General features: G+C 36.9%; 1 protein-coding gene across 1 annotated transcript; it reads right to left on the bottom strand.

The window, feature by feature from the left end:
* Positions 1-5,371: 5,371 nt before the first annotated feature.
* Positions 5,372-16,720, bottom strand: LOC139743703 (UDP-N-acetylglucosamine--dolichyl-phosphate N-acetylglucosaminephosphotransferase-like). The gene is made up of 10 exons (XM_071654161.1): positions 16,670-16,720; positions 15,296-15,489; positions 14,038-14,158; positions 12,613-12,826; positions 10,752-10,898; positions 9,871-9,955; positions 8,780-8,968; positions 7,998-8,068; positions 6,845-7,017; positions 5,372-5,577 (listed from the first exon to the last, which is right to left on the bottom strand). The coding sequence occupies exons 2-10, from the start codon at positions 15,469-15,471 to the stop codon at positions 5,506-5,508; spliced, it is 1,248 nt and encodes a 415-aa protein (XP_071510262.1). The 5' UTR covers positions 15,472-15,489; positions 16,670-16,720; the 3' UTR covers positions 5,372-5,505.
* Positions 16,721-18,698: the final 1,978 nt, after the last annotated feature.

The raw sequence follows: 18,698 nt of genomic DNA, 5'->3' as shown, positions 1-18,698 counted from the left end.
TCACATACCATATAAGGAGTGGGTTTGGGAATGTGGAATGAATACAGGGTAGCACTTCACTCCATCACAAACAGTGTGTCATTATCACTCTGATCCAATGTATGCAACCAGTGTTAGTTTTATCACTGTGTATTGTGCAATCTCTATTAGAAATTTAGTGACTTTTTGTTGGGGGGAGGGGGGGGGGGGCAGGGAACATACATTATAAAATGTGTCTTATCTTCTTTTCTCACATTAAAACTCACTTTTTTCTTGTGTTGCAGACATCACATAAATGTTGAAAGGGTACATTGTGTGTGTCATGATTCTTGACCATTTTTTTCCTGCACATATTAGACGCCATAAAAGTGAAAATTTGATCACCTGATGCTTAGTTTCCATCACATGACTAAACTACCCTGCCTTTTTTGTCAGTCTGTTTGTTTGTTTTTGTGAGACAAAAATTCAGGAACTCTAGCATAGAGAAAAAACAGACATTAATTTCTGTGCTATGAAAATTTTACATTGTAAACTTCACATACAAGGAGATCCATGTTTGTAGACTTGTGATATTTTGTTGGTCAGTGACTAAGATTCTCTGCCTAACTTTAAAGAGGTTTATGCAAGGTGTGCCAGTGGAGATTGCAATATTATGGATATGTATATGCATGAAATAGGACTTAACTATCAGTTATTACAAACTAACATACAACCTTGTACTTCACTGTGTGATATTGAAGTGGCCTAATGACAAGTTTATCATTACCCATGCTAAAGAACTGATACGGAAGCCATACTGGTTTATGAGTCTTAGATGACATGTGATAAAGTGATTAAGAATAATTGTCCATCTTTATGTATACACTACGTCCCGCACTGTGGGGAAAGTCCTGCAATATCGACGCTTAGCGGGACTTCTCACGCTGTCCGTTCAAAACATGTCGGGTCCAGGGACAGAATTTGGAGGGGAGAGTGACCTTGGGTGTGTAATTGATAAGTGCCAAGCTGTGTTTATCAAATGTGATCATATGTGAACTCTGGTGTCAAATTGCAGGCCGAGCCTCAAACTGCAGTTGTCCCCGTAGTGCGGGGAAAGTTGATAGGTTGATAGGAACAGGGAAACCCTGTTATACAGGAGGTTACAAGGACCCTTTAATTTTTACCTCGTCATGATTGATATGTACCTTGTTGTACTAGAATGAACTACTGTATACACCATACATTTCGCGAATCAGGAACTCCCGACGATTTCGCGAGTTGTTAAATTCGCGATCGTGGAGTCCTGTACTGAACGGACAAATGTACATGCGTACGTCACATTCACATCGGGATCAGAGTTAATATTTTCGCGTGTCTTTAATTTCGCGAATAGCACCCGACTTGCGAAATTCGCGAAAATAAAAACCTCGCGAAATATTCAGAGTATACAGTAAAACAGTAAGACCAGCTGAAAACTGCAGTGGATAATCCGGACAGCCGTATTCACCTCATTAAATGTAGAACCTTGTAGTAAGCAGGCTAGTTATTTGGGGGTTTCCCAATAATGTTGATGTTCAGGCGTATAATATGATAAGCTCCCTCTTGATTGTGCCTGTGAAATGGGACCTAGTGTCAGTGCGGGATTTATGAAATGGAACAAATAGTATTTAATGTGGCATTTATTTCAAGCCAAAAAGAAAACTCAAGTGCACATAAATGTAGTATTATGGCGCAAGAATGTCCTTCGTACAAATATTTTCAACTTTTGAGCAATGGTCAGTATCAATTCATGTTTGAGGGAAAGATTTTAAAAACCATAGATATATGACAAAATTTGTCACGGGGGAAATCAATCTTATAATGATGTGCTCAATAAGGTTGGGACAGTTGGTTGCAAAAAGTATTACAAGGTATCGTAAGCAAGAACTTGCCACATATAGCATATCAGCATGGATTATTATCTGGCCGTTTTGGTTTAAGAACACTTTCGGAGCCATTTTGTCACTGTAAGTTGTATGGTTTTTTTTTCTTCACTTTCCTGTATGAAGTCATCACACAATGATTAACGTGATTTCCTTGTTTTGAATGTTGACAATTATGTGTATCATTTCACTGAAAGACGAACTGTAAGGCATTTAGTAACGGAGACTGATATGATTTTTTTTTTTTTTTTTTTTTGCATGCAAGTATCATTCCAGAATCTGACACTGTGCTATGTGAAGTGTAATTTTTGTTTGTTTTTAGTTACTGTACAATACTACTACCATACATTTCCTGTCATATGTGTTAAAGTGCAGTGACCCAGTGAGGTATATTGATTTTGTGACATAATTGTCTGCGTCAATTGCATGGAATTTTCAGTCCAATTCTTTTCACTTGAGACACAAGTTTTGTTTTTGTTCATTTATGGTCATTACATGCAGGGTGAAATTTCCACCAGTGACAACATGCAATGGTATTGTTAGCACGAGGTAATAAAGAAGAAAATATGAACACGATTTCTCAGAGTCCCGCGTTTTAATTACAAGTACATATTGGTGCATTTATGTATTTCCAGACGTAGTCGTTGTGTTCCTCCTTTCAAGATAATTTGTAGTCTCTTGAAACCTGATCTCTTGATTACTGCAGATTCAATGTTATCCTCTGTAATTTCAAGAAGTTACGTGATGGATCGTTTGATTTTGCAAAACTCCCGTATGCATATTTACAAGAAGTTTTTCCAAATACAAGCATGTATTAGTATTGTAATCTCTAATGAGGATTCTAGGGGAAACTGGTCTGAAAGCTATCTGCCATTAGTCAGAGTAAACCCAATTTTTCACACTTTGCGTTGAAAGACTCCACACTCCATCTCTGCTCAAATATTCAGCAAAATTCCATTTTCACACATTATCATCCAAGCTTGTGACGATGAAGATATACCACACTGAAACCATTTCTGATTTCCATATTGCATTTGTCGCAAATATATTTGTATCAATGTAGATTTCAGGAGATCAATTCATACATTCATCATCCACTTGGGAAAAGAAAAATGTCTTCATTTTTACTGCTACAATGCTGTCTGCAAATGGCTGTTTGATGCTAACATATAAAAGTACTTCTGTGCAATTACCCCTACATTATCAAGTCCATCACTATATGAATAATTCATGAGCATTTTAGAGGTATGAATATGATTTCTCATGATTTGCTAGCACTATCTTAACATATGAAGAGTTTAATTGCAAGCGGAATATTAAGTGCCATTTTGAAACATTTTACAATAAGTCCAGATGGAACCAAATAAAAGCTCTTCAATTATTATCTCACTTGATGCACAAAAAGGATTATTCCTGAAGTTATGATAAAAAAGTACCATATTTTCTTTGCTTTTTTTCAGCAGATAATTGCAAATATCTCAAATTGACAAAAATGGAGTTAACTCTTTTTTGCAATCAAACGATTCATATACACAAGTATTGACTTTGGCATTAGATTTAAACCCACAGCCAGTCCTATTAGTCTCCATATTATGGTGGAAATCTTTATGACAAATACACTCCAGCTAAGTACTTATTCTACTCCAGAAGTTAACGTGAATGTATTTGGCAAAGCTTGGCAAGGCTGAAGGACCTGCTGCCTTCAATCAAAAATTTTACTTTGATGGGTAATCCCGATTCTTGCTTAATATTTCCATCATCAGGGATGCCAATATTGTAAATAAGAATTAAAAACAGTGAAAAGGTCATATTTTTGGTTAAAATAATATTTTTACCTTTTCTGCAATAGACATGTATGGTAATACAATTTGGAAAAAATAATATTTTCCATGAAACCTGTAGTATTTTGGCCAAAAAAAAAGAAGACACACAAAATATTGGAAAGAAGATAGTTGGCATCTCTGCATAACATGTAAGTGCACACTTGCTTTATGTTTAGTAGTACACAACATTCCTATCTCAAAACAAATGGCAACAGTAATGGATTCTGGTTCCACTTTTTTTTCTTTTTCTTTTTTTACTTTACCTGTCATCATCATTACTTATCCTCTTTATACACTCAGTCCAATGTACATTGCTCACAAGTATAAGTCTCAGATACATTTATGAGAAATCACAAGAAAAATATTGTAATGCTCCACTATCATTCACTTAATCTATAAAACATGATTTTTATTCATATGAAATAGTAATAAAATCAATGACATAACTCACTTATTTGATTTATCACAGAGTACAGTGTACTTTTCATAAACTGACAATCTGCAAGATGATGCTCCATGAAAGGTTCCAAGTAATGCTCTGAGTAACAGCCATTGAAAACGTCAAAGCCTGTTTTACACCCAAATGTGCCTTGAATAATACACAAGTTATATGGTATACATAGCTAACAACTTTCATGAGAATATATCTATCAAGAGTGGTCTACATTGAAGAATAGAGCAAAAACAAAGATGAATGTAATAGCATATCTCTGTGAATAAGGCATAGGTCAAGATCCATCAAATAATTGATAAAAATTTCAACCACAATTCTGAGTAGTAGAAAAACTGATATATTGCTGCCATCACATGGCTCCAAAAACTTACTCTTATCACTCTAGTCATGACCTGCAAGGTTGGGTGGGATTTTTTTCAATAACAGAGAAATACACGAGAAAATCTATTTAACAAAGAAAGGTAGAGGACATTTTTGATTTATACATAATGCTCTTATCTGGAACAGAGCGCATGAATTATGGAAAAGATTATAATACATTGAGATGGAGTACTGGTTGTTCATCTTTGCCTAACATAAAATGCACATTTCTACCTTCTTTTCATAACATGGTAAACTATCTGGTTGGTACATTTAAGTGCAAAGTTTTGTCAAAACTTGGGCAGATCCTTTTAAATTGCCTACAGGCTATCCTAGCAGTTGGCAAGCAATTCTTAGTGCAATCTTTGGTCCCTGACGTGTGAAGGTAACAACAATGTAAAGTTATAATCTACACTCTCACTCCTCAAACACTGAGTTCAATGGAGTGGAGATATTTTTGCATATATTCAATTCAACAAGAAGCAGAGGCAGCATTATTGTTGTTGTTTTTTGCAGCCAAGTGTAATTGACAGCTGAAAAAAAGGACACACTGTCAATTGAGAACCAGAAGTAATTGAAACCGTAAAAAGCCTGTGGAATTAATTCTCTTCTGATCATCAGCCAAAAAAACTGTCAACTTTCTACTAAAATGTAGATTGCTTCATATCTCTCCCTACCATTTTCTCTCATACATATAAGTGTAAAAACATGGATGAAAAAAAAAAATCATTTCTTTTCTCAAAATAGGCATGATAATTTCATGTAGATTTGATAAATTCTCTCAAACCAAACACTCATTTCAAACAGTGATAGTGTTCAATGATTTAGTTTGTATACAAATAGCAACCCACATTTCCTTCACCTTATAGTTATAAACAGCTTTCAATTCATTCAAAATATAAAACAAATGTTTACGTGATCAGTACGTCTTCCAAGCTGGCAGCCCAGATTTGCTTCATTTGTTTCCAGGCCAAGTCAAGCAGGGCTCTCATTCGATGACGTCGTAGAAAAAGCCAGCCAGGTAAAATCTGATGAAGAAAGCTAGACAGGAGCAAAGTGCCTACAAGAACAAAATGTGACAAAATGAATAACTTAAGAGAGAACTGTAAGAAGGTGTATAGAGACAAATAGGTGTAATCAAATTATAAGACCATGCTATTAGAGTAGGTTCTGTAACAGAGAGCATATATTTCACAGTGTTTGTACTGTTGCGCATTTGGGAGTACCGTATTCGCTGGCAATAAGGCTATTTTTAACAAAAATAAAATAAAGTCGAGGTGAGGCCTATATGCCAGCACAAGCAAATTACTGTATTATCTTTCCAACTCAGAGAATCACCTTCAACTGACACAAATAATCATGTATGGGACTATGCAATGTGCAGATTGTTATTGCTATTGTTCAGAAGTGTGTGGAAACACATAGAAATAACAAAGTTTCTCATAAAAATTTAAATATAGAAAAGTATGGCGTATCTGGTGTTGCAGCCTTATTGCTGGCAAATATGGTACATCATTATTTGCTAATTTAACAAATATACTCACTGAATAAATGGTACTGTACATGGTAAACATGCTGAGTTTTTCACGAGCCTGCCTTGGTACAAGCTAATTTCCCTCCTTTGGTACTGCTCTATAACTACCACTTGTTGAGTGATTCCTATGTAATATCACAATGTTTTCAAGTCTGCAGTATTGACCTTCTTGACTGGATCTTATACCAATGGAAATCATTTGGATTACACTAGATTAGAGGAAATATTCAAATATATATTTCCTTAAACTATCACTGATGTGTTCTACTCATGAAAGGAAAATCATTGATTCAAAAGTTACAATGTATGAATTTTCAAAGCTTTGGTGCCATAATTGTTTGATAAGAAACTACTGTTCAAGATATCATGTACGGACAACAATACAAAGAAAATATAAAGGAAATTCAACATACCATGTATACTTTTCTAGCATAATGAAAGAGCACTTGACTTACCTCTTGCAGAAAGCAGGGGGAATGATATTACCATATACATATGTCAGTAACAAGTTGATGGAATGTGCACTTTTAATGAAAAATGAAATTTGTGGATTTCTCCATAGGTCAATATTTTCTTTATACTGTACAAACATGATGTCATGAACTGTTTAGTCTTCTTATCCAGTGAAGACGGCACCAAAACTTTACAAATTCTTAACTTTTGAATGGATTGTCCCATTTTTCTCAAACTTTCACTGATGTGCTCTACTAGAACTGCTGCTTTCACTCAACACACATTTGCATTTGGGTTTTGGTTTCCTTTAATTTTCAAAAAAAGTTCTTGTTCTCCTTACCTGGATGACAAGGATGATGATGACCAGCGTTCTCTCATGGGTGGGGCCGACCACCTTGAGGACCAGGTTGATGATGGTGAAGTTACTACACTCCGTCTCATCCTTGTCCTCCCCGATGCCTTCCCTCACATGGACCACGCCCACCAGCTGGCATAGTCTCACTGCCAGCCGCCCTGATTTAATGATAATGATAATAATATTTTGCATTTATAAAGCCTATTATAATTATCATTAATTGTCTATGCACCTGACTTGAAAATATACCATAACATTAATGTCATATATTCAGCAAAGGGACACACATTGTATGTGTGGTGAAGGAACACATGTTTGGTATATGCTTAAAATGAATTATTAGTAGTGGCTAGGTCATCTGTTAGCCTTCGAAGGTGTTAGTTGATTGAACAAGTTTTCAATAAACACAAACAAATCTTATTTCAGCATCAATGGGAGTAAAGACAAAAGGAGCCAAAAAGTAAATATCCGATGTATCTTCCTGGAATCCCTCTTGGGATGTATCTTTGGTTTTGAAAAAAGAAAAAAAAACACATGCAAAATGTGAATATGCTCTGAAAATACAATTTCCCTGCTGAATACTGTATATGCTGTTATTTTCGCAAATGAGGTGGGCGTGGACATTTTCGCGAGATGTTGTTTTCGCGAATTGACACAGAGGCCTTCATAAGCACTCTATTACCTTAGCATATAGTGACATTTTTGCATTTATTGTTGTTAAATTTGTGGTCCAACTGTGATTCATGAAATTTGTGAAAATTAAATCCTCGTAGTACATGACATAACACTTGGGCACTTCATTTCTTCTTCTTCTTCTTTGTTGAAATTTGTAAGATATTGATTCTGCAACACCTCAAGCCCTTCTTTGAATAGACAACATTACAGAGTAATCAGTGAAATAACCCTCTCTTAACTGGGGTCAAATTGTTCAAATAGCGCATTTAAGTAGGGTTACGGAATGAAGAGAAAGCATTGTAGATGACGATACCATTCCAGTGACTGGGGTCATACATTCTAAGGCACTTCCAGCAACATGACACGGTGAAAATGTGCTTTATTTGACTGTAATTATTCATGATATGAGCTGTACTGCCTGTAATGTACCTATTCACTGTATCAGTGATGTATTGTCACCTACCCAAGAATCCTAAGTTCTTCATCTTGAATCTTGTATAGCTCATCCCAAGAAGATCAGTTTCTAGGTTGTATCTGAAAAGATAGGTGCCAGTCAAAGATGAAAGGCAGATATCAGTCAAAAGATGAGACCATTAAAATCTATTCATAGATAAAAAGCTTCATCAGAATGACATTTCTTCACAAGTATCTTGTATATTTCTTGGTCAGAGAATTTCTAGCAAAGAAATATAGTTGTGAAAGAAGAGAGAGAGAGAAAAAATGCTGCCCTACACAACAAATAATTTGCCCCAGACAATACTGACATAAATCAAATATAATAAATCTTAAAGATATCAAACAAGAATATAAGATATACCATATGTCTCCACGAGGAAATATAAAAGGGAAACTACTAATGACCTCGATCATAGACATCAGACCGTATACTTTCCACAATGAAGCCTGGTGTTAAAATTCACTATTTTGTTTGGATGTGATAGGAAGCCATTAATGCAATTGCAAACAATATACGAAATGACCATTTTGTTGTCGAAATGTTCATTTTGTTAATGAAATGATCATTTTGTTGACGAAATGACTGATTTTGTAACAAAATAGGCCATGCGACACTTGGCGCTCCATACAAATTGTCCATGGCTTAAACCATGGTTTCATTTGGACCACCTTCGTGAATTTGGGCCATAGTGTACTAGCCATCGTGTTACCTATTTGACTACTTTGATACATGAGTCAGAGAAAATTATAATTCTTAACAGATCACTGGAGAAGTGAGAGATTTCTTACTTGGGCAGCCTGTGTCTGGGGCAGGGTACAATGTGGAAGAGCTGAGGTACAGAGAAGACAAAGTTGAAAACTTGCGGGATGAAAAAGAGGAGCATGGTCTTGCTGAAGTGACCCAAGATGGCCACCACGGCAAAGGTCATCCCGGCAAAGTAACAGAACGTGTCTCCAACAAACACTCTTGACGGGTACCTGGGAAGGAATAATACAACAAGAAACACATCAGTAGTCAAGACTATATACCTGTTGTCAGACCATATTGTGTGCAATGTAGTTATACCCAAATATGATACATTAACTATTCTACCTGTGTCCCACATTCCACAGAATATGATGTAGTATTTGGTACCCTGGGGTACCAAATGAAAATTCACCATTTTAGTGAATCATCTTTTTTTTTTCAGTGCTGTACCATGGGTTACTAAAAATGATTGTGTAGTGATAACTTTTAGTATTATTATGGGACACAAAAGTATTTTCTTGTTTGTGATTATGCAACATAATCGGCATTTGGAACGTTATCGCAGCGCCGATATATGCCGGCCCTGATGATGAGAAAATAGTCGTCATGACAACATTGTACAAGTGTATGATAATGGACACGAGATGGCACTACACAACACCGTACCCTGGGTTACAACGATACCCCGGGGTACGGTGTGCCGAATCATATACCAGCACGTGGTATGTGGAGTGAAAATGCAATGTTATAACTCCATATCTAAAAATTATCCCTGTTTTTTTCTTCCTTTTTTATTTTTCATGGCGAATAAATGTGGCACGTAATCACATTACCTCTTTAAGTCAGAGATCACAAAAGAATACAAATATGTGGAAAGCAAATTTTGGCAATATAACCGTTACAATTTTCTGACTTTAATTCACAAAATATCTTTTTTCTTCTGTATCATCCTTCCAATGAAGTAGGTTACATTATATGTGAATTCATAAAATCTTTATTTAATCTTCATTTCAACACATGTTGACACAGAATCACATAAATTTGCAACATTTACAACTATTTATTGAGGACTCTTGTTACCAGCATTAACTAGCTACAGCAGTGTTACTCTGTAAAGCCCGGAGAAACTCACCAGTTGTGGTAGAGAAGAGCCAGACACACCGCACAGAAAGGCATCATGAAATAAAGAGAGAACTGGTGAGCCTCCGTCCATTTTCCTTTTAAAAAAGTAAAACATGACGTGAAAACTTATATCAGCTCTATTCAGTGCTCATTCAATAAATCTGATCACACAATGCAACTTTAAGCCAATGTGGAATATCACTTGCTGCTGAAGATAGAGCTTGCTGCCAATTCAGGTGCCAGAAATACAACCACTAGAACTCACATCCATTCGGGACAAACAGCTCTTGTAAAAACATGATATATCGAGAAAGAAAAATTCTCTTTACAAATGGTACACATGTGTGAGTGCAGGCACATAGCACAATCATGTGGAGAGAAGAGGAGGCAGTCTGTTTATCGTTGATCTGTTTAGATGTTGGAATGAGGAAAATCAGTGTTGATATTCACCTCAAATCCTAAAGTCCTTTTCCTACATCTTTTTTTTTTCTCTCTGGATCTGAATTATCAACTTTCACATTCTGATGATGATAATAATTAGCAAAGAATGGTTCTATCATCTATCATGCCACAAAGATCACTGCTATGTATGTACCTTCGTAATTACAATCTACGAAGCTCTACTTATCCATGTCAGTGTACTTTTTTTTTCTCTTTATCTTAATTGTGGTAGGTACTAATTATAAAGCAGCCTGACTCATACTTCCATCTTTGAGAGAAGCATTTTGTATGATGTGATCAAATGATTGCTGTAACACTCATTTCATGGCCTCAAAACATTATCTTATCTTGACTCTCTTTGATCAAAGTCACTGGAAATCAAAGAGCGCCCTCAACCAACACATCAAAAACAGTTCAATAGATCACAGAGGAGGAAACTTGCTCACATACCAGAGAGCTGTACGATGTTAAAGATGATCACACTGATGCTGATAACGGCCGACTGACCCGCCTCCACTCCATTCAGCCCGGCTAGGATGTTGATTGCATTCGTGCAGAACACTGCCAACATGCCCATGTAGATATAGTACAAGACACCTGCAGTCAGAAATATTTAAAATGGGATGCAATGTGACAACTCTGGTAAATATGTGTGATGGAGTGATGTGGGCTCATGAAATGTTACAAAGTACACAACTACAGATATAACTAGAAAAGCACTCTGAGAGCACAGACCTCCGCCAAGCAGCTCATTTCAACCACTGATCTTGTTCTTCTGTAGAAATCAATAATTTTTACCCATACGTAAGCATGCTGAATATTGCCTTATTTCTTAATATAGAAGCCTTTTGTTACGTCATCAATGCCAGCTCTGGACCAGAAACAAGAGCACGCACTCTAGTGCATGTACTGTATGAAAACCTCAAAAATACGCAGCTTGAACACCCCCAAGTTAATCGACCCTACCTTCCAAAATATCAAAAATCCTTCATAAAATCCATAAAAATTCCCGGATTACAACCAAAATTTAATCATCTCTTACTTGTGTAATTCTCAAACATCCCTGTACGTTTCACCCAAATCCATTCATAATTTTTTTATTCATTTTGCACATGGACAAACAAACAAACAAACAAATGGTAATGAAAACATTACCTCCTCCCTTGGCGGAGGTAATTAAAATGTAGACAGGCACCCCTTGGTAGAACAGCTGTGTCTTGTAGGTATGACTGGGCAGGGCAATCAAACCGTATTCCAATTATTAAAATGTTTGATCACCTTTTTGTCTGTATTCTTGCTATGTTGATCCATGCCAGAAATCAAGCAATTGATGCTGATCCCTACCAGTTCCTTCCAGGTGATTCACAATATTCAGGAAACGGTATCAACCAGGCACATCATGCCACACGAAGAAAAAGAATGCCACATCATTGTCAACCCATTGAGGATGGACTGATTTTGCTACACACATTTCCCATAGACACATGCCCGAGTATACTCGGGACTGGTCCTCAATGGGTTAAAAGACCGAAATCCTTGTACGGTTAAGTTGATAAGTTAAGTCATTTGATGCCACTAAGCTAACAGGAAGGCCAACAGGTGACTGTATGAAGGGAAGAGCAGAGTAACACCCTTGTGTGCACAGGAATCTAGCTGAATATAGCAAGGACCACTGATAGCTAATAGGAAAGTGTGTAAATATTTGCTCCAAAGTGAACATGTGCTGAAAGTTTCACTTTCCACTACAGCAGTACAGCAACAGCAATGCAAAGATTGCTATGAAGTTCAGCTTCTCAATAGAATTGTGTTTGCAGCTACAGCATGTAAATGAGGATATTTAGAAAAAATGTGCTATTCAGCTTTTATGCAGTCTAGTGCACTTTTGACCAGTTCTACCAGACAGCCATTCCAAGTACCTACAGGTTTTCTTTAAAGTTTGGTGTAATATTTGCTTGAATGAATAGTTACTGATCCCATCACTGTGACATGTTAATTACTGGAAAGTCACGTAACATGGCATTCAGTAAGCATCTGCCAAGTTTTGTTTCAGTTGTGTGATTATAATTTTTTCCTTCACTTAACAGACACTCACAACATATATGACTATTAAATCCCCTACAACAAGGAAATGTCTACAAGAATGAAATTAGTATATTATTGACATACCAGACCTATATTCCATTCTGCTGCTCAAAAATGAAATCCTCATTACTTCAAACATTAGGTTGTGAAGCAAGGGAAAACTCACAGGGATGCATATATGCCAGTGTGAAAGAGGTTTAGGAGATTTACAAGACAGTGCCATACTCACCCAAGTTGAGGTCATTCCCGATGTAAGTATTAAGCGGTTTAGGGACGATGATGGTGGTCGAGCCGTAGTTGACTACATAGACCATAAGGAGGGGAAGTGTGGCCATCGTTGGAAGCTGCAGCTTGTGTCTCCATCTCAGGTTCAAGACGTCGTCAGCAAAACCAAGGAAGATCATACAACAAATGGAGAGGAGAGCGGCGATGAATTCCACAAACTAAATTGAAGGAGAGAGAAAAATCAAACAGGATCCAAATGTTGCTAGGTTTCGGTTTATGTAACTATTTGTCATTCAGTGACTTAACACTCCCCTTTCCAATCCTCACTACATACATGTAAAGTCAAACCTGTCTATAGCAGCCACAAAATGAAGAAAGAAAGGAGTGGTTGTTATAGACAGGTGGCCATCATAGACAGGTTCTTTAACATAGCATTTGTCTCGAGGGAGAATTTCTTAGTGGTTGCATACAGTAGGTGACCACAATATGTGGGTTTAACTGTACACTGTATTTGCATACCAATAGACAGAACGATATTCCCAGTGGCAGATATTTGACGACCAAAATCACTCTATGGTTATTCTGATATTACATATCAGCGTCATCTTCAAGTAAAATTTTGCTACCACATCCTGCCAACAAATACAGACTTTGCTATTCTAATCTGACCTTTACACAGTTTCGGGTCTGAAGAAATTAAGCTTCAGTTTTGAATTATCAGCGACTGTTTGCTTTCAAGCAGCAGCTTGAAGGGATCTGTTCCAACAGGTAATTCAAAAGCTACAACTATTTTGAACACTACAACTTAAAGGGGAAGTTTCAACTAAGTGTACATGTGGATTGATTGAATACAGCATTATCAACAGAACAAGTCTATGAAGTTTAAGGAAAACTGGACAATCCTTTCAAAAGTTACAATTCTTAAAAATTCTTGTATCACAACTGCTGGTTGATAAGATTACAACAGCTTGAGACATCACTGCAAAACATTGTTATATTAAAAATGTAAAGAGATTTCAGCATAAATTCCTTCTTTTAGCATAATGACAGAGCAATTGACTTACCTCTTTCAGAAGGTAGGAGGAATGATATTATTAAATTGTCCGAACATCATCAAACTTCACTGATATGTTCTACTGACATTGCCTTATTAACTCAATCAACATGTATATTGGGAGAAACTTTCCCTTTATTAACCCGTTGAGGACGAGTCCCGAGTATACTCGGGCAAGCGTCTATGGGAAATGCGTGTTGTAGCAATATCAAACCGTCCTCAACGGTTTAACAGACAAAGCCCTGTATCCATTGAGCCAACGACAAGATTGCAGCTTTAACCCGTTGAAGACTAGTCCCAAATACACTCGGGCAGGTTTGTCTATGGGAAAAGCTTGTAGTAAAATCAGCCCGTCCTTAACGGGTTAACACTAACCCTGTCATGTGGGAAATCCTCCCTGCTGTCAGGTTTCCACATTCGCCAGAACGGGACTGGGATGAAGAGAAACATAACGATGAGAAAGACAGCACCGGTGATCACCCCAAGACCTTCTGGGCTGTAGAGGGAGACACAGGGACAGTCAAGGTACAGAAATAGTAGAAATTATTCAAATTCATGAAATTCATACAGTGAGTTGTTTTCATTGCAACTGATCGACAAATTGCTCTACATCGATGTAAATAAACTTGACAGAAGAATTCAATGAATTTGAATGATTATGCAGTACCCGCTGCATGCTATAAGGATAAGAACCAACACTTGCTGTCTGGTGGAAGCTTAGTGGTCCAGTGGAGATGACGCCTGTCTGGAGATCAGGAGATTATAGGTTCAAATCCTGCCTGAGTATGTAATGCCGGTAATGCCCATAATCTCTGTTGTCATAGTTTCTACTAAAGCACTGATCAATTTGGTGCCTATTTACGTCGATGTAAGATAATTTGTCAATTAGTTGCAATGACAGAAATTGGATGTCATGGGCATAGCAATAGTAATGATATTGATGATAATAGTACTAAAAGAAATCAAAATATTAAATGCTATCAAAGTGTACACTAAATGAAAGTGTAGTTTATCATCAACATTAGTGTCATCATAATCACCATATTTAGAGATTATCAGTGTTATTTCATACTTTCCTGCATTCACAAAGCAATGAAAAACATTCCAATGCAGAGTACAGAAGGATGATTTCCATAGCACTCTGGTTGACTTTCTATGTTCTACATGTAAACAATGAAGGACTTACTCTACTTGACAAGGGGGGGGGGGGGGGGCACAACTCAAACAATAACTTGTAATCTCCCTTTTTTTTGTCGCAATCTGGTGAATACCAAACTCACAAACATTGTACATAATTGTTTTGGGTAATCATGTTGTCACCCTGACTAGTTTTCATACATGTACACCTGTTTCACTCATACTCATGATTTATTTATTTATTTATTTATTTATTTATTTATTTTTTTTACAAATTCGGGAAAGGGTTCGATAGCAAGTGGCAAAAGAGTGACTTGATTTTAAAAACACAGTCAGTAATTTATGTTTATAGTAGATCTATATTTCAGTACACTTTGAAATTATAAAAGCCCACAGCATTTGTCAGAGATTTGTTCATATCTTTTGATGGTACAAATTATATTTAACAAAATATCAACATGAGGTTCCTGATGAAATAATGACAAAAAATTCTCACACTTTGGCAGGTTCCTTTCCTTTGGGCACTCTCTTACTCATATCTTTCCCAAACATCCCTGCTCCAATGAAGAGGTCGTAGAATCGTGGAATCAACCGCAGAGTCAGGACGAAAGCACAGACGGACATTGCCGCATTGACGTAGACCGGCCAAAAGGCCGTCGTTCTTGATTCCATCGCTTGTGGTGAAGGTTGCTGCAGGGGAAAGAAAATAAAACAACACTTCACGTAGGAAATCAGATAATGGATCAATAATGCTGATTTGACCCCATACATATAACCGAGTATATTATTTAACTCATCAATGTCAATACAGTACCAGAAATGTGTTTCAAGCATTTTTTTTTTTTTTTGCTTCAAAAGAAATATTGATACAACGCCACGGTCAGAAGTGAGTGAGTGTGAAAGGGTGTCTTGTTATCACACTGCTAGAAAGCCTCGTCAATGATGGAGTAACTGGGACACCCAGTTCCTAGTTGAGCCTACCCGTATATCTCTATCTCGTGATGGTGGCTATCTTGTTGACATACAGTCTCCATGTTGTATGAATACCTATGGATGATAGTAAACACAGGTCACAGGCTTTAATTTAAGCCTTTTTGTACTGCAGACCTAGTTAGGCTAGACCTACAGATACAGATCCTGTCGGTATTTTACTGTATGTACAAGCCGTTATTTTGGCGAGGGATTAATTTTCACAAATCTTGCGAATAGCAGTTGGATCACAAATTAACAACACATGAAAATGTATCCAGTCAGTGCTAGGCCTAGGGTTATACTGCATTCATGTTTGCGTTGGTCTCTATTCATGAAAACTAGTGTCTACATCTCACGAAAATGTCTATATATATGACCTCGTCAAAATAACACTAACAGTGTCTTCAGTAAGTTGGTTGGATGTCTTCTCCGAGTCTGAGCTCTGTTCGCGGAATTTGCATGTTTAACTGACATTTCATTCCTAAAAAAATGAAAGCATTCTTCTTTCTAATCGACCTCTTTTGTTTCTCTAACTGACATAACACCTCGGCCACGGCCCTTGTATCCAGACTGGGATGGGATACCTTGCACACAACATCTCGCTGCACAATGCGCTATGTTCTATAATTGAAAGTCCACTCATGTTAAATACTTCTATATTATATAGCATATAGCAAAAAAGGGTTAAGTAGCGGAAGAGATTTTACTAACATGAGTTCGCACGCCTGGGACTTACGCTAGCGACCTTCACCAACCTGAAAAGCAACGCAACATGACCTACGAGCAGGGCACAAATAAAACCGTTTATGATGAATAACTTGTAATTTTCTAATCTTCTTAAATAACTTCCGGACTGTCAGCTAAAATGCATTGATCATCTGAATCATTAGAAACAAACCTGACGATTTCTGGCTTCTCCCGGTGCCGGTGTCGCTGGACTAGTTTCGAGCTCGAGGGCATCAAACGCTAGAGTGAAGTAAGCTGTCGTACGTGCGTGTGAGCTCGGCTAGCGAAGCGCACCGAGGGAAGCTCCCGAGTGTAAATAAAGGGTTAGATTGCAGAGTTTATCGTTCAGCTGATTGAATACGTGTCACTCTGGGAAACCCACACGCCTGTTGAGCTCGTCAACATTGAGTGATGCAAACTTGAGGAGTATTTCGTATTCAGGTCATATTGTCTTCTCTTTAACTGTGATTATGTCCAAATGGTTGCACTAAAAGGCTTAATAAATCAATGGAGAAAAAAATTCATACTAAATCTTATGCAATGTCCCAACAAGATTGGTCCTGTCAATGTATATATGTACAGGGTAAAATACAGGATAGACTAGGCCTAATTTGTGAGAAACTTGATCGATTCATGATCATATTTCACTTTTTTAAAAAGTTTTCTAAACATGTTCAAGATGATTAATTAGGCCTATACAGCTCATTGTGTTTTCCCCACGGTAAAAGTCGTTCATAAAACAAGACAAAACAAAACAAAAGCAAGCTCAATGTAAAAAAAAAAAAATGAATAGCTGGGCCTTTGACACCAAATATCGAAGTTAATTTTTCATATCAAAATAATGCTGGGTACCTTCGTACTTTTGCACAGTGTCAGTGATGAAAAAGTGGTAAACGTGAACAGCTTGGTTAAAGAGCTTAATTAGTCCTATAGGTACCTATTTCTGTTCAGTTTCCCCAACACAGCTGGGTTATGTTTAATTCGTTATTCCGACGGTTTTCTATTTAAAAAAAAAAAAAAAAAAAAAAAAAAAAAAAAAAAACAGTCCTCCGAAAATGAAATAGGCCTAAGGTTCGTTATTCTCGAGGTTCGTTAGAGCATGAGGCCTATAGCGTATCTTAGGTTCCTCAGGTAGATTTTTGGCCTGTAAACCATGTTATTTTGTTTTATTGGTGCTTTTTATGGTTGTAGGGCCTACCCTATATCGAGGGTGCTGAAAACAGATCTGGATGATGCAACCGTTTTGCATTCTTAAGGATTTTGAAATTTTCAAGACAGCCGGAAAATCTGACATTCCTAGGTAATTATTTTCCTGATAATGGTGAAAATGACGGTTTTAACATATTTCGAGGGATTTGTAGTGCTGAATCCAAACAGGGCCTGTAAGGCCCATGGATAACTCTACCACATTTCCACCCTTGACGATTTTGATCAAAATGGACGCCAATGACTGCGAAGTGGCAGTCAAAATTCGAATGTATAGGCTCCCTATGCATGCATTTCATGATGTATGATGAAAAACAGAAAAAAAAAATGATGGTTTAGCTTTCATTACATGCATAGGTCGCTGAATCCGAATCTGGTTGAATCAAATCTTGCATTCTTGCATGATAACTTCAAGTTATTCAAAATTTAGGGATCTCCTACATATTTATTTGAAGTGGTGAAAAATGTGCTCTAAAGCGATTTCGGATATTGACCCAGGGTGAAAAAAAAAAAATAACTCGCACTTTTTTTTTTCCAACAAACATATTTCAATAGAGCGAAACTGTCAAATCAGCCTAAATTGTATCCAAAATGGCTGCCACAATGAAAATCTATATTATGATATCCCATTAATGAAGGCCCTTTGTCTCACGATGTTTTCACGCTAATTGAAAAGGTTGCTGCCATTAACATCTTTTCTAGAAGATATTGAAGTCTGACACTTATACGAATACAAATACAGAGATATGGCTAAAAATGTTATTAGACCTATGCTAACAAAAAAAAAAAAAACCATAAAAAGATGGTCTTAAAATGTCAGCCAAAAGGTACAGAGAACCCTCATCACTCAATTCACGTAATTATTTTTAAAAAAAAATACAAAACTAAACCACGGGCCGACGACCAAGTATATAAATAAAGATTATATAGATGATTATGATGATGATGAAACAGCATTTACTATTTATTTAATAGCGCCATTTATCTTTAGAAAC

The sequence above is a fragment of the Diadema antillarum genome, unplaced genomic scaffold (assembly GCF_040938485.1).
Source record: "Diadema antillarum isolate AM-2024a unplaced genomic scaffold, OU_Dant_1.0 seq00001103_RagTag, whole genome shotgun sequence".
Classification (NCBI taxonomy): Eukaryota; Metazoa; Echinodermata; class Echinoidea; order Diadematoida; family Diadematidae; genus Diadema; species Diadema antillarum.
This window is presented reverse-complemented; position numbering and strand designations above follow the sequence as displayed.

Coding starts and splice junctions, on each gene's coding strand:
- LOC139743703 (XM_071654161.1), bottom strand. CDS start 15,471: ATGGAATCAAGAACGACGGCCTTTTGGCCGGTCTACGTCAATGCGGCA. Junction 7,018..7,997: donor GAAGAACTTAGGATTCTTGG/GTAGGTGACAAT, acceptor TCATTAAATCAG/GGCGGCTGGCAGTGAGACTA. Junction 5,578..6,844: donor TCATCATCCTTGTCATCCAG/GTAAGGAGAACA, acceptor TTGTTCTTGTAG/GCACTTTGCTCCTGTCTAGC.